General features: G+C 51.4%; 1 protein-coding gene across 6 annotated transcripts in view; it reads left to right on the forward strand.

Annotated features, from left to right (window-relative positions):
• Positions 1-1,877: 1,877 nt before the first annotated feature.
• SEMA4B (semaphorin 4B) overlaps positions 1,878-22,585 on the forward strand; it is a 43,031-nt gene continuing 22,323 nt past the window's right edge. For 3 of the 6 annotated variants that reach the window (XM_065905949.1, XM_065905950.1, XM_065905954.1), the window contains exons 1-2: positions 1,878-1,943; positions 16,891-17,159. In XM_065905949.1, the coding sequence (XP_065762021.1) occupies positions 1,882-1,943; positions 16,891-17,159 (331 nt within the window). In that variant the 5' untranslated portion in view covers positions 1,878-1,881. Of the gene's footprint in view, positions 1,944-2,413; positions 2,570-16,145; positions 16,330-16,550; positions 16,633-16,890; positions 17,160-22,585 lie in introns of those variants that run through there. The other 3 variants (XM_065905952.1, XM_065905951.1, XM_065905953.1) reach the window with 3 other exon arrangements.

Here is a 22,585-nt window from a genome sequence, read left to right on the forward strand (position 1 = left end):
GTTGCACCGTGTCTTTGTTGCTCCATGCGGGCCTTCTCTAGTTGCGGTGAACGGGGGCTCCTCTTGGTTGCGGTGCACGGGCTTTTCATAGCGGTGGCTTCTCTGGTTGCACAGCACAGGCTCTAGGGTGGGTGGGCTCAGTAGTTGCAGCTTGTGGGGCTCTAGAGCACTAGCTCAGTACTTGTGGGTACTGAGCTTAGCTGATCCTCAGCAAGTGGAATCTTCCTGGACCAGGGATCGAACTCATGTGCCCTGTATTGGCAGCTGGGTTCATATTCACTGTACCACCAAGGAAGTCTGACTGGACTATTTTTAAAGCCATTTGCACAAATGAAGTGCACCATCTTAGCTATAAACACAGCTACTACTAATTGGAGACTATGAGCAGGAAAGAAGAACATAAGGAAAAGAAAGAAATGATTGAGAGGACTTCCCTGGTAGTCCAGTGGATAAGAATCTGCCTTCCAATGCGAGGGACTTGGGTTCGATCCCCGGTTGGGGAACTAAGATCCCACATGCCTTGGAGCAACTAAGCCCCCATGCCCAAGTGCTGCAACTAAGACCCAACACAGCCAAAAAGTAAATAAATATTTTTAAAAAGAAAATGATGTGGAACTCTTACGTATGATAATGAACAAATAGGAACAAGTTCAATGTCCAGTAGTAGAGATTTGCTTAAACATGTGTGCCACATCCCTATGATAGAATGCATTAAAAATGAAGGTATGAGAGAATTTCTAATGTTACAGGAAAACATCTGTGATATATTTCTGTCCTAGGGGCAACTGGCTCAGACGGTAAAGAGCCCGCCTGCAGTGCAGAAGACCCAGGTTCCATCCCTGGGTAGGAATGATCTCCTGGTGAAGGAATGACAAACCACTCCAGTATTCTTGCCTGGAGAATCCCATGGAGAGGAGCCTGGGGGGGCTACAGTCCATGGGGTCACAAAGAGTCAGACACAACTGAGCAACTAATACACACGCACACACAAATGTTTGTTGATGGGTAACAGAATAACCATGTGTGGAAGAGCATTCTGTGGGGAGTCTGGCAGTCCCTTACCCCTCTCTATTTTTTTTTTTTTTGCCAGAACAACAGAACATGTGGTACCTTGCCGCCAGGGAGGGAAGCCAGGCCCCCAGCATTGGAAGTGCAGAAGCCTTACCACCTGCACCCCCAGGGAAGTCCCCAGGCCCTCTGTCCAGAGGAGAGGCCGCAGAGGGCACCTAGGCCTAGCCTGGCCTCGGAAGAAAGCTGGCTCTCGGCCTCTGGTTTCACCAACTCCTTGACTGGCCCGCTCTGGCCAGCTCAGCTCACACGCCCAGAACTGGCTGTTTCTGGAACCACCCTGAGACAGCAAAGCCAGGAGGCAAGGGCTGGAGAGGGACGAGCCAAGGTCACTTGATAAATGCTAGATACTATTTATAACTATCTCTCACGCCTCCCGCAGATCTCCTCCTTTCCTTTCACTCCCACAGCCCGGCCCATGGCAGGTTAGGGGACGTGGTGAGCAGCATTTCTGGGTGGAGAAGTGAGTGGTTTCATGCAGGTGGCTCTGTAAAGCTCGCTCTCCCTTGCCTCTGACTGTAAACAATGCTACCATTATAAAGAGCTGACCATGTGCCAGCCGTGTGCCTACATAATTGCACTTCTCACTGCAACCCTGGGAGGTCCCTGCTGCTCTGAGGCCTACCTTCCAGATGAAGAGCTCAAAGCTCAGAGAGGTTAAGGAATTCTCCGTAGGCAACACAGCCAGTTCGGTGGTAGTTGTTGCTTAAGTGGCTAAGTCTGTGTCCGACTCTTTCTGACCCCATGGGCTGCAGCCCTCCAGGCTCCTCTGTCTGTGGGATTCTCCAGGCAAGAATACTGGAGTGGGTTGCCATGCCCCACTTCAGGGGATCTTCCCCAGCCAGAGATGGAACCTGCATCTCCTGTATTGGCAGGTGGGTTTTTGTTTTTGTTTTGTTTTTTTTGTTTTTTTTTTACCACTGCGCCACCAGGGAATCCGGGGTGGTGGTAGATGTCAGTGATTTGGCTTTACCAAGCCTGTGCAGATAAGGCAACCCAAGTCTGTTTCAATAACAGATCTAGGATAACAACCCCCATCCTCTGAATTCCAGCTAGTGAGATAGCTGCCTGCGGGGCATAAATGAGGCCAGGCCAGACTCTGAAGATGCGGGTGGTGCAGGGGGGCTATAGGCCCCATGGCCTAAGGGCAGCCAAGCAGTCGCGGGGACGTGTCCCGACTGGGACTAGCAGCGAGACTTTTGTCGCCGTCAGCGCCTGGGGGCGGAGGCGGGAGACCGCTGGACAGCGAGCAAGCCCCGGGGGGCGCCTCCGGACAATTCCATCAACATGGGCGGGGGCGGGGCTTGGCGGCTGCCCTGCATTTCCGGGGACGCGGCGCCAGACCGAGGGTATTTGCGGGGACATCCCGGGTGCCCGGGAAGTGCGTCGGGCGGGGCCTGGAAGCAGGGACGAGTCTGGGAACAACGAGAAGAAGGGCCGCCCCGCCGCGCAGAGGTGACCCTGTGGTGGGCGGTTGTCGCGCGCGGGCCGTGACTCTCAGGTAGGCGAAGGGCACAGGGCGGGCGGGAACGGCGGCCCCGGGAGGAGGAGATAGGAAGTGGGGAGGCCACCCCGCGGCAGCCGCCGCCCCGGCCCCCCACTTCCCGCCGGGCCCCTCTCCCAAAGGGCGCCACCTGCACGCTCTGATGGGCACCCGCGCCGCCACCGGGGGAGCCTGTTGTCATGGGAACGCGGGAGGCTGGGCCCATGTTCCCATGGCCACCCGGGGCCTCTGAGCCAAAACTGCAACTCAGAGGCAGTGATCCTCCTGGAGGCAGATAATTCGGAATTTGGGGAAGGCCCGGGCCCCTCCTCATATGGCCCTGGCTATGACCCTTGAATCGGGTTCTTTGTCATAACTTCTACTCTCTGAGTGACAACGTGGATGTAGGGGTTAGGAGGGAAAGGAAGTTGGGGTCTTGGAAACCGAGGGTGCCCTAGTGGACTCCCTGGAACCATCTTGGTCTGGCAAAAAGAGTCAGGGGCCTGGGTCACCTGAGTAAGGTCATCGATCTCTACTCACATTTCCTCACCAGTAATATGTTGTTTGGCTTATGAATTGCAAGTTTCTTAAAAGGGTCGAATGCCACAAGGACTGGGAAGTGCACAATTAAGATACCTTTTTGCCCAGAGATGGTTTAGCCTTTGGTTTAGAAATCTACCCAGTCCCACCCCCTTATTTTCATAGGTGAAATAGAATCCAGGGAAAATTAAATTACTTCCCAAGACGATAGTGATTTGGGAAGGTCAGGATTTGAACCCAGTCTCCTGACTTTCAGGCTGTGCGATTCTTTGCACTGGTGCTTATTATTATTAAAATTCAGGGAAATCTGAGAAGAAGGAGGTGGCAGAGGATGAGACGGTTAGATAGCATCACTGACTCAATGAACATGAATTTGAGCAAACTCCGGGAGATAGTGTAGGACAGGGGAGCCTGGTGTGCTGCAGTCCATGGGGTCTCAAAGAGTCAGACACAGCTTAGCAACTGAACAACAGCAACAGGTAAATCTGGGAAGTGTCTCTTCGCAACTGGGGCTCAGACTTTTGGGGTCAGGTGGTCTAAAGATGAGGATATTGGCAGTGGGTGAACTGAAGATGGGGAATGGAGGCTGACATCTTGGGGAAAGCAGAAAGTTTCTTTCCCTGGTCCTATACCTTGGAACTCTTGCTTTAATGTATCATCTGATGGGATTGCCCTAAAAAAACCCCAGGAAACAAGCATTCAGCAGCTTTCCAAAATACTGTCTCTTGTGAAGCCAACAAATCTGTTGAGACTGTGTGAGAAAGAAATCCTTTGGCTGCCCTAAAGCAGGGAAGTGGGACTTCCCACATCAGAGAGGTGCCTTTCCTTTGAAAAGGTTAAGAGGAAGGTGGAAAAAAAGATCCAGGAAGGAACACTTGAATGAATCATTTGGAAATTATTTGAGACAGTCAGCTAGAACAGAAAATTCACTTATTCACTTTAGTAAACATTTACTGAGAATGAAAGTCGCTCAGTCGTGTCCAACTCTCTGCAACCCCATGAACTGTCGCCCACCAGACTCCTCTGTCCATGGGATTCTCCAGGCAAGATACTGGAGTGGGTAGTCATTACAGTAGTGGGTAGACATTACCTTTTCCAGGGGATCTTCCCTACCCAAGGATCAAACATTGCATTGCAGGCTGATTCTTTGCTGTCTGAGCCACCTGGGCGCCTCCAAACTCTTCCCTGGGGATGGAGATTTAAAAACCTGAGTTATGAAGGCCTAGTCCCTGCACTCAAGGAGCTTGTAGTAGAAGAGAGGGATGAGATGTGTACAGAATCATGAGTGCCTTAATGGAAATCTGAGCAGAGTGCAGAGGCAGCTCAGGAGCCACTCCAGAAATGGCAGTTGAAGATGGCACAATTTTAGTCTTAGAAGCCTGGAAGCATGTCTGGAGCTCTGCCAGGCTGGCCCTTTGTTGGAGACAAAGGAATAAGTGAGTGAAAGTATCTAAAGAAATGTGGACAAGAATGGGTATTCTCTGGGAAGAAGAGTTTTAAGGAATCTTGATGAACTGGAAGCTCTGTGAAGGCAGAACTATATTAGTTTCTTCAACTTCAGCGATGCTGAGAAGGCAGCGAGTGCACAAGAAATATTGAGTGAGTGAAAGAAGAAGGGGAAAAAGGGGTAGGGAGAGAGGGAGGAAAATACAGTAGCTTATGTTATCAAGAGGGGGATGGTTATAGCTTGAGACAAAACGCTGGTTGAAATTCTGCCATATGTAGAGCATCTCCACGGGGTTCTGGAGTCTGATCCCAATTTCTGGTTCTTGTACTGACTTGTCACATATGTGACCTTAGCAAGTCCCCGAACCTCTCTCTGCCCCCATTTCTCAACTATAAAGCGGGAATATCATAATTCCTGTTTCACCTTGTTGTGAGATGTAAGTAAATGATTGGGTATAAAAAAAGCTCAGCTCAGTGGCTTACTTATAGAAAGTACTCAATAAGTGTTAGCCTTATAAATGTCAGCTTTGCTTTAGGTGGGCGTGCATGCTTAGTCAAATCCGACTCTTTGCAACCCCATGGACTGTAGCCCACCAGGCTCCTCTGTTCATGGGATTTTTCAGGCAAGAATACAGGAGTGAGTTGCCATTTCCTCCTCCAGGGGATCTTCCCAACCCAGGGATCGAACACAAGTTTCCTGTGTCTCCTGCATTAAAGGCAGATTCTTTACTGGCTGAGCCATTGGGGAAGCCCTTAGGTGGGCATAATTTGCCTGATAATTCATGTCAAGGTATATAATAACTCTATAAAGACTAATTCTGAAAGTTCCTGTGTCTTCAGACAAAAACACCCCAAAGAAATTATCTTCACTTTTTTCGGGTTGGGGAGGGGAGGAGGGCAACAATCTCTTTGAAATCAAATAAAAGCTCTGATTGCTGTCATCATTTTTGGGGTTCACAGCTCACTGAAGCCGACTCTGTTAGTTAAGGGACTCCTTGCTCTGCTCCACTGCTCACAGGCTGTAAGGAAAGAGTGAAGGCAGTGTTCATAGAGGAAAAGCCTGAGAGGAACAAGGTGGGTCTGCTCCCTTGAGAGAGGACTGGGTGGATCAGGCCCTGGGTCCAGGCCCCTTAGAGCCCCTCCTTATAATTTTTTAAAATATTTTTGTTTATTTATTTGGCTGTGGCGGGTCCTACTTGCGACATGTGGGATCTTCGATCTTAGTGTTGGCATATGTAATCTTTAGCTGTGGCATGTGGGATCTAGTTCCCTGACCTGGGATTGAACCTGGGCCCCCTGCATTGGGAGATCAGTAACCACTGAACCACCAGGCAAGTCCTCCTTCCCCAGCTCCTTTGCTGGAACTGAGCTGCGCCCACTCAGAGCCTCATGGTGTCCTGCCGCCTGGTGCTCAGCACTGGGGTGCTGCCAGGCACCCCGGGAGTCTCGAGCCTGGGTAGCTGCTGTGTAAGCTCCCTGTCTGAGCATGGATCTGGGGTGCTACCTGCACGCCGGCTTTTTGTGAGCATTTTGTTCTGGTGCCGTGGTCTACGCCGGCAGGTGGGCGCACCCCGGCAGTAACACATCCCTCCTTCCATTCTGTCAGAGCAGCCTTTGGAGCCACAGGAAATCAGTGGAGCCCACCCGTCCACTCCCCACCCAATGGGCTCACCTGTCTAGGCCCACTCTCCGAAGGCAGTGCTGGAACCAACAGCGAGGCTCTCTTGGAGTAAGAGCCGGAGCCACCAGGTGACCTAAGGTGATGGAACCACAGGGGTCGGAGGGCCCCACCTCTTTGGGACGAGAGAGCCTTGGTTCCCTGGATAGGAAGGTTCCTTCCCAGGAGTGATGAAAGGCCTTGGCTAGATCTTCTCTCCCTCCATGTAGCAATGGTCAGGGGTCTAGGGCTCAGAGTGGGACTTAAAGAGGGAGAACTCGGGGACAAATGGAGAGGTAGATTCCTGGTTTCTCAAGATCTTGGGACTGGAAGGGTCTCATAAGCCAGACTTGAAACCAGACTGTCCTAGAGGCTTATGCTCCTTGCTTCCCATCCTCACCCGGCCTAGGATATCTGCCTCATACGTCTGAGTGGCTGCAGCGGTTTCAGGGGAAAGAGAGTCACTGGACAGTAATTGTGCCCCTTCGGGGTGACAGGTGCCACGCGTCAGCCAGGCCAATCAGCCAGGCTCTCCAGGCCCCCTGGAGGACAGGCCTGGGGGCCCAGGCAGACAGCCCCTCTGGAACTTGCATCAGGAGCACGGGCATGATGGTGGCAACCTGCCGTGTTCTACCGTGTCGAGCCAGGGACAAGCTGAGCCTGGCTGGTTGCACCACAGCCCTGTGGGGCAGGGGGGTCCCCTCCCAGGGAGCGGCCAGCTCAGGCCCCGACAGGCCCCGGTGGGGGTGGTGCTCGGGCGCAGCAGGCGCACCCAGGGCCTGGGCTGGGCGGGCCGGTTCCTTCTTCCATGAGACTTGCAGCCTCAGCACTGGGTTGGTAGGAGGTGTCCAAACCTAAGCAGGGAGCCCAGAAAAGGGTCCTCTAGCTTGGACATCGTAGGATGGTTGTGGCCTCGTTTAGGTAAATGAGGCGAACCCATAATATAACGCGCGTGGCTTTGTTCGCTGGGATTTCACCACGCGCGGCGCTGCCTGTCTCCTCGTGCGCCCTGTCTCCTCAGCTCTCCTGACAGCCCAGGCAGTACTGTTAGCATTCCCATCTCACAGATGGGGAAGCTGAGGTTCTGAGAGATCCCGTGGCTTGCTACAGTCCCCCAGATAACAGATGGTGCTGAAATTCTACTTCTTATGGAAGAACTGGTGTGCTTCATCCCTGGATTCAAACCACTTCGCAGATCAAGAAACATAACGGACGGGGACTTCCCTGGTGGTCCAGTGGCTAAGACTCCATGCTCCCAATGCAGGCAGCCTGGGTTCAATCCCTGGTCAAGGAATTAGATCCCACATGCTGCCACTAAGACCTGGGACAGCCAAATAAGTAAATAAACATTTCTGAAAAAGAGACATAGGGATCAGTGGAGAGGAGCACAGTTTGCAGAACAGAGATGAGGCCATTTACATTCATTGCTAGACCCTGGTTAACGTTGCTGGTGAGACTCGAAGGCAGTGTCCGTGCTGGCCCCGTGAGTGCCCTCCACTGCAGAGGGTACTGCCCCAGGGACACTCCCACCCCCCGAGATCTGGAAGTCATTGGCCGATTTAAAAGCACACGCAGGGTGTGCCAGCTGGTGTCGCTTTCTCATCAAAATGTATTGATGCTGCAGCCCAACCCCTAGGGAGGAGACAGCCGCATTGTGTCCATCTGGGCAGGGAGGGGAGCTGCAGCTGCAAGTTGGCATGAGAGGAGGGCTCAGGACAACGAGGGGATGGTGGCAGGGGGCCAAGGCCCGGGGAGCTGGGCTACCGCCAGTGCGTGTCTGCGAGGCCTTGCTGGGCAGCCTGCCAGCCCGAACCCAGAGATGGGAGGAGCTTGAGTGCTACTCCAGGACGGGGGCGGGGGAGACCTTGGGTTCAAGCTCCACTGGGCTTGGCAAGAGGCCCCTCCTCTACGGCCAGGAAACAAAGCAAAGCCATGACTCCCAGAGTAGGACTGTGTGAGAGTCAGGATCCCCTGGGTGGAAATGAGAGCCGGCAGGCCGGGCTGGGGGCAGGCTGGCAGGAGCCATCCGTGCCCCAGGTCAGGGCTGGCCTATGCCTGGGCGGAGGCTGTACCTATAGATGATTAATGAGTACTGACGGCTCAAGAGGCTGACTGTGGTCTAGATGGACCATTGCACGGCCAGCACTCTGCCGAGCCCAGAGTGCCTTATTCCTTTGTAACTGAGCAGGTTACAGAGGCCTTATATTTTTAGCCACACTTTGCTTTATTTTCTCTTGTGTGTGTGCATGCTAGGTCGCTTCAGTTGTGTCCAACTTTTTGCAGCTCCATGGACTGTAGCCTGCCAGGTTCCTCTGTCCATGGGATTCTCCAGGCAAGAACACTGGAGTGGGTTGCCATGCCCTCTTCCAGGGGATCTTTCTGACCCAGAGATCAAATCCATGTCTCTTGTATCTCCTGCATTGGCAGGTGGGTTCTTTACCACTAGCACCACCTAGAAAGCCTCATTTTCTCTTGAAGCCTTTCTTATTTCTCTTCACCTTCTCCCCCTGATATGTGCATGCTAAGTCGCTTGAGTCTTGTCCAACTCTTTGAGACCCCACGGACTGTAGCCTGCTAAGCTCCTCTGTCCCTGGGATTCTCCAAGCAAGAATACTGGAGTGGGTTGCCATTTCATATTCCAGGGATTTTCCCAACACAGGGATGTAACCTGCACCTCTTATGTTTCCTGCTTTGGCAGGTGGGTTCTTCACCACCTAGAAAACCTGGAAAAGATCCCCTCCCATCCCCACCCCCAACTCCAGCCCATAGCTAGTCTCATTTTCTTCTTTCACCTGATCCTGCAGATGAGGTGTTTTATTATTATTTTTATTATATTTTTACCTTTTGGTCTCATTGCTTACCCCCACCCCCACCCCACGATAATAGGTATAAGGTAGAAATTTACATATAGGAAAATGCATAGATCTTCAGTGTACAGCTCAAAAAATTTTAATCTGTTTACACTTGGGAAACCAACATCCTAATTAAGATACAAAATACTCTTGTCATCCCTAAAGTTTCCTTGGCTGCCTATGAGACATGTGGCCCCATTTTGTCTGGCCTCTTTGCATGTATTCCTGTGCATATTTTGGGCTTTCCCGGTGGCTCAGCTGGAAAAGAATCTACCTGCAATCGGGAGACCTGGGTTTGATCCCTGTGCACATTTTACCTCTCCTTCTTGCTTTTTATCCTTCTGATGTGTGTGGTAGTGTGTGCAGGAGAGAGAACCTCAGAGAGAGAGAAGGAAGGAGAGAGAGGATGGATGGGGAATGACTGTGTGAATGTGGACAGAGAAAGGAAGCCAGACTTGACTGCATCTTGCTGGCTGGGGGCACAGAGGAAGCGCTGGTTTTCGCTTTGTCTCTTTCTACACTCTTTCCAAGTGGCCCCCCCGAGCTCTTTATAAACACCGGCGTTCTGGCTGGGAAAGACTTGCCTACATCCAAGGGTGGCAAAGGGGAACAGGAGACCCAGTGTTGGCCTGGGAACCACTCTTCAGCCCACAGGAAGTCAGCTTAAATGAGGTTTTTCTCTGTCAGTCATCCTCCTGGTTTTTTTTTTTTTCACCCTGGGGAGAACAAATTAGCATGCCAGCAGAAGACAGGGGAGCCCACAAGGTCCAAGGCTGCCGTGCTGGGACATGAGTTAGAGGGCTTGTCTCCAGGCCAACAGGTGGGGCCCTCATTTTGTCCGCCCCGTGGAGGTCCTACTGGAATGCCATGTGAGGCAGTGGGGGTTCAGGGGCAAGACCCGTCACTGTCTTCAAGGGGCTTGCACTGGGTTGGCAGAAGACACACGAAGTGTTTGAGTAGGATATAATTAACTACCAAGTGAGACTGCATCAGCCTCTGCCTCCTCTCAGAGATGAGCACTGAAGTTAAGACAACCCATGTGTTGCCAAGACACTCGGGCAAACCAGCCTGGTTGGTGCTTGAGGGGAGCCTGACGTGGAGATTCAGGCAGTCATCAAATTCTAATCAAACATATGCCACTCATCAGGCCCTGTTCTAGGTAATAGCAGTAAGCAGAAGATAGAAGGAAACACTATAGTTAGTTGTCATCATTCAGTAGCTAAGTGGTGTCAGACTTTGACCCCATGGACTGCAGCATACCGGGCTCCTCTGTCCTCCACTATCTCCCAGAGTTTGCTCAAATTCATGTCCATTAAGTCAGTGATGCCATGTAACCATCTCATCCTCTGCCACCCACTTCTTTTGCCTTCAATCTTTGCCAGTATCAGGGTCTTCTATAGCTAGGACCTTGATTTCAGCAAGATTTCTCATAATTTTTTCATATTATTATTATTGTTGTTATTATTATTTTTTTGGCCATGCTATGTGGCTTGTTGGATTTTAGTTCCCTGACCAGGAATTGAACCCAGCAAGACTGCGGAGTCCTAACCACTGGATTGCCAGGGAAGGCCCTCATATTATTCTTATATGGATAATATGAAGAAATGTGTGCTGAATGGTGCAGTAAGGAAGACACCATAGCTAACATATGATTAAGCCTACAAAGGATGTTGATCAGTTTCAACCTGGATGGAGGTCTCCAGTAGGCTCTGTTTTTGGAAGTGTCTCCCTCAATTTTCCCCTGCAAATTTATAAAACACCCATAACTTTCTATATTAGCCAGTTGTTAAAACTCTGCCACAGTAGCACTCACACTCTTTCTAATACACAAATGCACACTCACAACCCACTTGTTTTGGCCTAATCGTATGAAAGTAAGTTGTAAACATCATGATAGTTCATGTCGACAAACCTCAGCAGGCGTCTCCAAACAACAACGACATTCTCCTAAGAACATAGTACCATTATTGTACCTAAGAAAATGAACAATAATGCCATAATATCATCTAATACACAGTGCATGTTAAATTTTCTCAATTGCTCTGTGACTTTCTTTTTTTTCCCTTCAGGATTTCAACCAAGGTTCACATATTGCATTTGATTATCATGTCTTTTTCATTTTCTATCCTAAAACAGTTCTCCTGTCCTTTTTGTCTTTTCATCAGTTTGACCTTTTTGAAGAATCCAAGCTATTTGTCTTGTACAAGCTGAATGTTTCCTATTGCGTCCTCATTATTAGATCTGGGTTACATACTTTTGATACAATTGTTGATGAGTTGTGTATTTTTTATTGAATCATATCAGGAGGTGAATGATATCAGGTAGTCCCACTACCAATGATGTTACTTTTGACCACTTGATTAATATAGTGGCCACTGGGGGAAAAAAGATAGTGGCCACCAGCGTGCTCCCTGAGAGAAACATTTTTCCCACTGGGCATTAGTAAGTCATCTGTGGGGCAGACTTTGAGACTTTGTTTCCTTTTTGGTTTTTTTTTTGGCTGTACTACACAGCATGTAGGATTTTAGTTCCCCAACCAAGGATCGAACCCATTCTTCCTATAGTGGAAGCTTTGAATCTCAGCCACTGGACAACCAGGAAAATCTCAGAGATCTTGTTAACGTAGTTTCCTAAGAATCTTCCACCCTAAGGTTTAGCATCCATTAGTTACCCTTGCTTGAATCTAGATTTTCTAAGTCTATCATTTCCTCTACGTCTATCAGGCGTATATTTTTTTCTATAGAAAAAAATCATCCTTTCTAGCCCTTTTTCTTTTTTCTCTCTGCTTTGCTGAGATTTACTGTAGACTAATGGGTTGTTTTATTTTTATGCATTAGAATCCATTACTTCATTATGCTTTCTGATGCTCAAATTGTCCTAAGTTTGGTCATCAAGCTGGCCCTATATCCTTTTGACATGACCCCACTAGTCTTTAGTCACTTCCTTTCTGGCCTAATGCAACATCCCAGGTTCACCCTGTACTTTACCTTTCATTTCTCCAAGGAGTTCTGTTGCCTTTTATTGAAGAGTGATATTTAGAAACCAAAAAGTGGGTGCTAGGTCTGCTCATCTAATATTTTTATCCGTGACTTGAATAATGGTCAAGAATGCTTATCAGATTTATAGATGACTCAGAACTGGGAGAGGAAGCCAATTGCATGATAGAATCAGTATTCACAATGACCTCGATAGGATGAGATCTGGACCAGAACCAAAAGATTTAAAGGAGATCAATACAAAGTCTTATGCATAGGTTAAAAAAAGTTAATTGCATCATTTCTGGTTTCAGGGAATTCCAAACCAAAGTTGAATATCAAAAAGGAGCTCTAGTTGTTAGTTGACATGGGGCAGCGGTATTCCGTGACTCTGAGGCTGGGTTCATTTATTCATTCACTCAGCCAGTACTGACTGAGGGTTAACCATATGCCAGGCACTGTTCTAGAGGCTATGGATAGCTTATTTACCAAGCCAAAGGAGCAAAAATACTTGCCTTCCTCAGTCAACATTTCTTGAGGGTGAGAAGGCAGGTGGGAGGTTCAGACAATAAAGAGAAACCACAACAAATAAGCCAATCATATAGTGTATTGGAAGATGATGAGCACTTCGAAAAAACATCTCAGGGAGAGGGGAATATTGGGGGAACTTCGGATTCTTCAAGAAGGTGATCTTTTTTCTTTTTTTAAATTGGAGTATAATTGATTTACAATGTTGCTTTAGTTTCAAGAGCACAGAAAAGTGAATCTTTTATACAAAATCATGCCTCCACTCTTTTTTAGATTTTTTTTTCCCATATAGGTCATTACAGAGTATTGAGTAGAATTTCCTGTGCTATACAGTAGGTCCTTATTAGTTATCTGTTTTGTACATGGTGGTGTGTATGTGTCAGCCCCAATCTTCCAGTTTATCCCTCCCTCCCCTCTACCCTGCAACCATAAGTTTATTTTCTATATCTGTAACTCTATTTCAGTTTTGTAGATAAGTTCATTTGTAGCCTTTTTATATTTATTTTTAATTGGAGGATAATTGCTTCAAATGTTGTATTGGTTTCTGCTGTATAACAAAGTAAATCAGCCTCAAGTGTACATATAGCCCTTCCCTCTGGAACCTCGATCTCACCCCCCCATCTCACCCTTTAAGTTGTCACAGGGCGCTGGGCTGAGCTCCCGGTGTTACACAGCAGCTTCCTATTAGCTATCTGTTTACATATGGTGATGTATAGGTTTCAGTTCATTCCACCCTCTCCTTCCCAGCTGTGTCCACAAGTCTGTTGTAGCCTTTTTTTAGATTCCACATATAAACAATATCATGTGATATTTGTCTTTCTGTCTGACTTAACTTCACTCAGTATGATAATCTCAAGGTGCATCCATGTTGCTGCAAATGGCATTATTTTGTTCTTTTTTTATGACTAAGAAGGTGATCTTTGAGAAAGATTTGAAGGAAATGAGGAACTCAATCACTTTCTGGGTAGAGAACTCCAGGCAGAGGGAGGAGCCAGGGCAAAGGTCTTAACTCAAGAGTGTTCGTCCACTTGGAGTGCCTGGGGTAGAGTGAGTGAGGGGTGGGGAGAGCAGTGGATGATGCAGTGGGTGTGGGGCTGAGGTAAGCTGGAGCCTTGCCTACCACTGTAAGGAACCACAGTTCTGAGCACAGGAGTGCCATGACCTGACTGGTTTTGAAAAACTCGCTCTGGCTGCTGAGTTGAGAAGAGATTGAGAACTGCTCAAGGGTAGTCAAAGTGAAAGTTGCTCAGTCGTGTCCGACTATTTGTGACCACATAGGCTACAGTCCATGGGATTCTCCAGGCCAGAATATTGGAGTGGGTAACCGTTCCCTTCTCCAGGGGATCTTCCCAACCCAGGGATTGAACCCAGGTCTCCCGGATTGCAGGCAGATTCTTTACCAGCTGAGGCACCAGGAAAGCCCAAGGGTAGTCAAAGCTATGGTTTGGAATCCAGTAGCCATGTACAGATGTGAGAACTGGACAATAAAAAAGGCTGAGCACTGAAGATTCAATGCTTTCGAATTGTGGTGCTGGAAAAGACTCTTGAGAGTCCCTTGGACAGCAAGGAGATCAAACAAGTCAATCCTAAAGGAGATCAACCCTGAATATTCATTGGAAGGATTGATACTGAAATTAAAGCTCCAATACTTGTGTCACCTGATTCGAAGAGCTGACTCATTGGAAAAGACCCTGATGCTGGGAAAGATTGAAAGCAGGAGGAGAAGGGGACGACAGAGGATGAGATGGTTGGCTGGTATCACCGACTCAATGGACGTGAGTTTGAGCAAACTCAGGAAGTTGGTGATGGACAGAGAAGCCTGGCATGCTGCACACCATGGGGTTGCAAAGAGTCAGACACGACTGAGCAACTGAACAATAACAAGGGTAGAAACTTCCCAGGTGGTGCTAGCGATAAAGAACTTGCCTGAACACAGGAGATGCCAGAGATTCGGGTTCGATCCCTGGGTTGGGAAGATCCCTGGAGTAAGAAATGGCAACACACTCCTCTTCTTGCCTGGAAAACTCAGGGACAAAGAAGCCTGGTGGGCTACAGTCAATGGGGTCACAAAGAGTCGGACACGAGGAGCGGGCAGTAACTGGGACCCCAGGAGGTGGTAAGTGGTCAGATTATAGATTTGCTAGTGGATTGAGTATGAGGAGCAAGAGAAGAGTTAAGGTTTTTAACCTGAGCAATTCAAAGACAGACTTGCCATTAAATGGGATGGAGGAGGCTCACATTAATGGAGCATCTGGAACCACACTGAATTTTAGATACCTATCAGATAAGACAGCCTTGTAGAAATGTCAAGGCCATTTGGAATTTAGGACAAAGGTCCTAGGTTACAGGGCTTCTCGGGTGGCATAGTGGTAAAGCATTCACCTGCCAATGCAGGAGGCTCAGGTTTGATCCCTGGGTTGAGAAGATCCCCTGGAGGAGGAAATGGCAACTCACTCTAGTATTCTTGCCGGGGAAAATCCCATGGACAGAGGAGCCTGGTGGGCTACAGTTTATGGAGTCACAAAGAGTCCAACATGACTGAGTGACTGAGCACATACCTAGCTACAGACAGAAGAATGGATATCACTGACTAAAGATGTTTTGACACCATTGATACGGCAAATTGTCCCAGGCCTGGGTAATGCGAGAACTACGGGTAGTGGGTGCTGCCCACGTGCCAGGTGGAATTCTGTGTCCAGTGCTGGATGACCCTTTAAAAAGGGTGCCACCAGTCTAGAAGGTGGAGATACAGAGATCATGGAAGCTTGGGTTTTCATGAGGAGACCTGGGACCATGTGAGCACTGAGCACCCCCCCCCCTTGTCAGTCACCCTGTGGGAGGCCCTGGGAATAGGGTGAGAGCCAATGATGCTGGCTCTGAGAAAGCTCATTGTGGGCAGGGGGTGAAGAGGAACTTTCCAGCCATTGCGGCTAATTCCTGGAGAAACTGTCCCTACTGCCATGGAAATGACTGGCAGAGGTTTTCCAAGTCCTTTTGACTTGGACTACAGGAAGAATTACATTTTAATGTGATCCTGTGCAAAGGCTTCCCCGGGTGGCGCTATTAGTCAAGAACCCTCCTGCCAATACAGGAGACGTAAGAGACACGGGTTTGATCCCTGAGTTGGGAAGATGCCCTGGAGGAGGGCATGGCAACCCACTCCAGTATTCTTGCCTGGAGAATCCCATGGACAGAGAGGCACAGGATGCATGCATGTGATCCTGTGCTCAGTTGAGAAAAGCTGAACCAGGCTTCCTAAATTTTCCTTATCCTTTCTACGATCATTGCACGTTGGTATCTTCCATTCAGTTTCTTTGTTTTTAATGTTGATAGGGATTCACTAACTTGATTTCAGGATCCACTAAGGGATCCTGTTCGCAGTTTGAAACCCCTGGTCTCAGCACTACTGAACTCCACCCCTGGGGACTCAGACCGCAGGAGGACCGGGGGTGGGTGCCTCTGGGATTCCAGCCTTAGGGAGTACTATCCGCTGCCAGGCCACGTGCAGTTGTGGAGAAAGTCTCACGTCCTTGGCAGTACATTAAATCCTATTATCCCACTTAAGCTAATTTTGCCCGGATTCCCCCCCATCCGAGGTCTGGCTTCGTGTGGACAGAATTCCAAGCGTGGATGACCACGCGGGCGTCTAGATTAAGTGTCAAGCCTGGAGTGAACCCTCAGCCAAGACCTAAAGTGGACTGACCCATGCAAAAATTAGGTGCAGAAGCAGCTAGCCCGGAGTCCGCAGCAGCTCGGCGGAGTTCATTTGGTTGTGGACATGTGGGTGCCAGGAGCGCTGGGCGGGGGGGGTGTGAGGGGGCGGGGGGGGCGGGGGGTTGAGGGGGCGGGGGGCCGGCCGGGATAAAGGGAGAAGACACGCGCTCACTGTGCAGAGACCCACACGTTTTCCAAAACAAACGCGCTGAGGGTCCCCGAGGAGCCGGAAGGGGCCGGGGCGGCGGTGGGAGGGTCTGAGAGGTAGGGGCGGGGAACCAGGGGTCTGTTCTCCTCCGCGCCCCCGCGCTCCCGCGGCCTCTGCTGGTGCTAATAGCTCGGCTCGGCTCCTGCCTGGCGCGCACCGAGGTAGGTGCACCCCCGCTGGCGCCCCTGGAGCCTCCAGCGCCCAGGAAGGAGGAAGGGAAAAGGGGCGGGTCGGGCCGGGAGCTGAGCCGGGAGGGGTTGGACCAACCGCCCAACTTCCTCCTTCGGCTCCTCCCTGCCGCGCTCGCGGGCGAGCTTCGATCGAGCGGGGCCGGCGGAGGACAGTGGTGCAGGGGAGGGGGCGGGCGGAGGGGCGAGCGTGCGCGCAGCCACGTGACCCCACTTCCCACCCCGCTCCAGCCCCCTAGGTCCGGAGGCGGGGGCGGCCGGCCCACTCCGGGGCCGGACTTCGGGGCGGGGCTGCCGCCCGCGAGTCCCGGAGAGCCACCTGAGCCGAGCTCGGAGGACGCCGTCGCTCCCCGCGGTCCAAGTCCGGCGCGCCGCGATGGGCCGGGGGAGCCGAGCGGCCGCCCCGCTGGGCGCGCTGCCGCCCCTGCTGATGCTGCTGCTGCCGCTGCTACCGCCGTCTCCCTCTCGGGCGCTTACCCCTCGGATCAGCCTGCCTCTCGGTGAGTGCTGGGCGACCCCGCGGAGGACGCGGGCAGGGGTCTGGGGGAGGGGAGGGGGCCGGAGAGGTGGCTCTGGCGGAGGTGGTGGTGACAAAGGAGAGGGGAAGGGAGGGGGTCTGTCGGAGGCTTGGGGTCCATGAGGAGCCCTCCTCCTTCTAGCACGCTGCTGGGAGGGAGGGAGGAGAGGAGAGGGGAGCTGTGGAGCCGCAGGTCTCTTTCTTCCATTCTTTTAATGGGCAGGGAGGGGGTCTTTGGGCCGCTCCGTCGCCCCCTGGTACGGCGCCCTTTCGGCGGTGACGCTACGCCCATGCCCCCCACCCCCGGTGCTGGCTGCCCGCTGGTCCGCCTGTACATCTGCTTGTCTTTGATGCTGACCAGAGTCTGCCGCGGTGCCGCCCCCCTGAGGGCAGCGCGGGGTGGAGGGGCCCTTGATGCCGTCCAGTAAACACTGGGGTTCTGGTGTTACAGCAAGTCAGAGCAGGACTCGGAAACCGCGGCGGGTGCCCCATTCTCCCTCCGCCTTTTCACTCTAGCGAGACGGCGCAGCCTGCGCCCCCAGCCCAGACGTGGTGGGATACCCCCAGGGCCTGGAAGCCACCGCAGGACCCCCTCCCCGGAGTCACCCGGGGGCACCATCCTCCTTGGCCAGGTCCCCTGTCTGGTGCTCACATCTGCTTCTCACATCTGGCCCCCTCCCTTCCAGCCCTCCACTCTTCCCGATCCCTACTTCCCCTTTTGTCTGGTTGCTGTTCCAACTCTTTGAAATCAGAAGCACCTGGATTCCAATTCCATTTCTGCCCCTGAACAAGTGAGTCCTTTCTCCCCGTGCCCCAGTTTGCTCATCCATAAAATGGGCACTGTCATAGGATTTTTTGCGAGGCTATCTTGAAGATTTCATGAGACTAGGCAACATATATAGGTGCCCAACAGATGTTGTTTCTCCAAGCCATTCAACTTGTTGGTTGTCATACTGAGTGAATTAGCATAAAGGATGTATAAAATAGAGTTTACAGATCAAAACTGTACCAGGCTTCCTTGTTTTTACAGCATCTCCACTTCTAAAAGCATTTCCTTTACTGGGACTTCCCTGGTTGTCCAGTGGGTAAGACTCAAGAGTTTCCAATGCAGGGGGTGGGGTTCGATCCCTGGTCAGGGAAGTAAGATCCCACATACCTTTCAGTATGGCCAAAAATTTTTAAAAAGTATTCCATTGACAATAAGAAAGAGGAGCAGAATCGGTCCTTAAAGTAAGTCTGGGTCACTGGGGAAACCCTGTCTGAAACATTGCAGGATAGTACTGAGAAGATGCCCAGAGTTCAAATCCTGCCTCTGCCACTAGGTAATCATGTGACCTTGAGCAAGCTGCTTAACCTCTTTGGGCCTTCATTTCCTCATCTGTAAAACAGGGATAATGATAACACCCACCTCAGAATTGAGAGGATTAAATCAGCTTCTGTTTGAAAAGTCCTTAGGACAGGGCTTGGTACATAAAACCCGCTCCATAAGTGTTAGCTATCATTGTTGCCACGTGTCAGCGTGGGCTTGGACACATGCTGCCCAGAGCCGGGGTGATTCTGCCCCCGGGGTGGGGGAAGGCAGTGCTGGGGCGTTAGCTTGACCACAGCCCGGGTGGCTGAGGCTCACAGGTGTATCCGGACCCAGGCCTGCTGCCTCGCTGCCCCTCCCTTTGCGCGATGGTGAGGTGAGGAGGGCTGCAAAGGTTTTGATGGGCTGCTTCCGGCCCCTGGAAAGCTGGGCCAGCTCACGGGGGTATGTCAAATTTAGCAGGTATTGGGTCCACCTCTGAAGCCGGCCAGGGACCACTCATAGGATGATTAACGACAGAGAAGGGAAGGAAAAGTGGAGAGGGGAGCTGTGAGGAGGAACTGAGAGGGCCTGCTTCCTGAGAGCGGCTGGAACACTTGGCTGTTAACTGCCCACACCGAAGGCCTGGCCCACGTCCACACATCCGGCCCCGTGGCCAGGCCATAGTGCAGGCTTCTGTCACACGCCAGCACCCCCTGCACAGGTCAGCTTGGTGCTGCGGTGTGGGTGTCTGTGTACTCCCACAATTCGTGTGGTAAAATCCTAACCCCCTAAAAGAAGACACTTAGGCTCACCTGTGAGGACTGTGCAGGTGCATGCATTTGGTTCACCGCACAGAGGCGACCAGCTGAGGGATTGAGGGCCTGAAACGCAGTTCGTATACTCTGCTTTCCAAGCTGTGGAGCCTCACGAAAAAGATTTTCCACTGTGTGCTTGAAGCTGGGTCTATGCAGAGGGGCCCTCTTTTTCTTTTTTTCTTTTAATTAGTTTATTTAATAGGCTGCACCAGGTCTTAGTTGCAGCAAGCGGGGTCTTCAGGGTTGTTGTGGCACACAGGGTCTTTAGTTGCGGCTTTTGGGATCTAGTTCCCTGATCAGGCAGTGATCCCAGATCCCCAGCATTGGGAGCGTGCAGTTTTAGCCCCCAGGCCACCAGGGACGTCCCACCAAAGCCCTGGCATCATTGAGTAGTACCTGAGCGCGTGAGTGTGAGTATCCACACTTTGCTAAGCTGCAATGCACCCAGAGTGTTCGCCTCCCTGACTTTGCTCCAGGTCGTGAGTCCCCACTGCCCTGCTGCCGTCTACATGCAGGTCCTCCCAGCTGCTGGTAGCCCCAGAGGGGAATGCCCTGGGGACTGAGCAGGCGCACCCTCAGAGTGTGGCCTGACACGGTTTCCTGTCTCATCCCTGGGGGCTCGTTAGATATTCCTGGCAGTGAGCCCATGCTGGCCAGGCCTGTGGTGACCATGGGATGTTGGGCTTGAAGCCCCAGGCCCCTCCCTCATGGAGAACACACCCTTCTTCCTGCCACCTGCCCTCACTATTCTGAATTCCTACCGGAACTCCCCAAAGGCCCAGGGTGCCTAGGGCGAATGGCCTGTTTCTGTGGTTTAAAGCCAAATCCTTAAAAGTCTGCATCTGCGCCCTTTTGTACGGAGCCCTAGTTGCTGTTGATCAGCAGTAAATGCCTGGGGCCGTCAGAAGGGGGTGCCCCACTTGTGGTCTCATCCAGTGATCAGGATGGGGGAGAGGAGGACTGGGGGCTCCAGGGTCAGCTCGGGCAGCAGAGGCCTTAAGAGGAAGTGTCTTGTCCCTGTGAAAGGAATGCTTCAAAGGGGAGTGTGGAAACTTGGTTCTATTGCATCAGAGACTGTGTGGTCAGGAACGGGAGATGCGGAGTGGAAACAGGGCCCCGGGTGTGCAGTGCGTCCAGCCTGGCCATGTGGGCAGAAACAAAACAACCTGCTCTTCTGCTTGTGAAAGTCACATTGGGTCCCCTTATTTGGGCAATTAAAGGAGCTATGAATTCCCCCCCTTCCAGCTGCCTCAGAAGTGCCTGGCTGGAAAACTCTGGACACAGTGTTTCCAATCTAGATTGCACAGAAACCCATAAGCCTGCAAACTTCAGTCAACAAAACCCCATTGAGCAGAGAGGACATGGCATTGGCCTGAATCAGCTGTTTGTCCTCTGACCCCAAGCAGGCACTTAAGGTCATGGCTGCCCTGAGAAGTCCCATGCAAGCCGCTTTCTTTCTTTCTTTCTTTCTTTTTGGCCAGGCCACTTAGTTTCTGGGACCCCTCGTTCCCTGACCAGGAATCGAACCCAGGCCCCCGGCAATGAGAGCATAGAGTCCTAACCACTGCACCACCAGGGAATTCCCCGAGCCGCTTTCAGAGTCTTTTCCTGTATGCTTCATGGTCTCCCTCCTTGAGGTGGCCTCAACTTGAAGGTGAACATTTGTCTTCAGCTCTGTCTGGTGGGCTGGCATCTCCACGGCCCCTCAGCGCCGAGCTGTAACTGTGGGGCTAACAGCCAGCTGAGTGCACAACCTGGGGCCAGCGCCTGCCTCTCGCAGGCCCGATTTCACATTGACAAGATGGGAATAATAATAGCAGGACCCACTTCTCCGGGTTCTGAGAGGATTACATGAAATAATGTATGTAAAGTGTTTGGCCTGGTGCCTGGCACGTGCTCCGTCCCCAGTAGAAGGTAGCGGCTTTTCTCTGTGGTGGTAATCTCTGCCTGCCTTCTTGGGTGAGGTTATTTGCATCAATTTGGTGGATATAGTCTGAGCACTGGCTGTCTGTAGGCCCTCTGCTTGCTGCTAAGACCTTCTGGCCCAGGAATGAAGTAGTGCAGACCCCCTGCCTACCCCTGGGGGTAGAACAACAAGCAAGTCCATCCTTTCCACACACCTCCCTCCACCACTGCCCTAGGGCTGGTCTGAGGCCATCCCTTAGGGTCCTGCTTAACTCAGTCCGCCTTTCAAGTGCTCCTGGTTCAGCTCTTTCAAAGTCCTCTTCTACCCCAGAATCTGGTCTGCCTGGGGCTGGACCACACCTCTCCCTCCTCCCTGCCCCTCGCTACTTCCACTCTGCCCTCTGAATAACCCACATTTGTCTGGGTGTTGAAATGCCCGTGTGCCAGCCCAGCAAAAAAATATTCTGAGGTTGCGTAACTTGGGCCACAGCTGGATACACCTGCACGTTCATCTCCCAACATGGAAGGGGGGATGGCACGGGGCCTGGAGAAAAAGCTGGACTCCAGGCATGTCTGTCACTCTTTGCTTTGTCCGCTTCTTAGGACTTGTAAGCCCATTCCCCCATCCCTGGGTGCTTAGGATTGGAAGAGCAGCTTCTGATGTGGTCCCTGAATAAGTAATAGGTTGTGTGTTTCCATCTGGTGAAAAAACTACTGAGGTCACTGCTTGGGTTGGACAAAGGAGCCAACTGATGCCCTGATGGCCCAGCGATGGTCGGAAGTATGGTAGACTCAGCAGACTCCTAGGGGATTCCCAGGTGGTGCTAGTGGTAAAGAACCTACCTGCCAATGCAGGAGACATGGATTTGATCCCTGAATCAAAAAGATCCCCTAGAGCAGGGCATGGCAACCCACTCCAGTATTCTTGCCTGGAGAATCCTGTGTACAAAAGAGTCTGGCGGGCTACAGTCCACAGGGTTGCAAAGAGTCAGACACGACTGAGGTGACTTAGCAAGCAAGCAAAGAGCAGATTTGACCAGGAATGTGGTTCTCTGGAGACTGGGGCAAATGTCTCAGCCAGATGTTTGTGCAACAGGTTAGAGCCAGCTTGGAGATAGATCTTTGTCTGGCCTCCAGGTGTTTTAGAAAAATTTTATTTAGTCAGCAGTATTTGAAACTCAGGAAATTTTCTATAAAAATCCAGATTTCCAACTCTTCTGAAGACCTGTTGAGGCTTGGTCCTTGTTCCATTGAGCAGTGAGGGTCTGGGTGAAGCAGCAGCTACCCCTTCAGAGGGGTGCCTGCCTGTAGGAGGCTGCACCCCCATCTGTCCCCTTTGTCTCCCTTCCTAGGGGGCTTCAAGGTGGCCAGGGGCAAAGATGAGGACTTGGGGAGGGG

The sequence above is a fragment of the Muntiacus reevesi genome, chromosome 15 (assembly GCF_963930625.1).
Source record: "Muntiacus reevesi chromosome 15, mMunRee1.1, whole genome shotgun sequence".
NCBI lineage: Eukaryota > Metazoa > Chordata > Mammalia > Artiodactyla > Cervidae > Muntiacus > Muntiacus reevesi.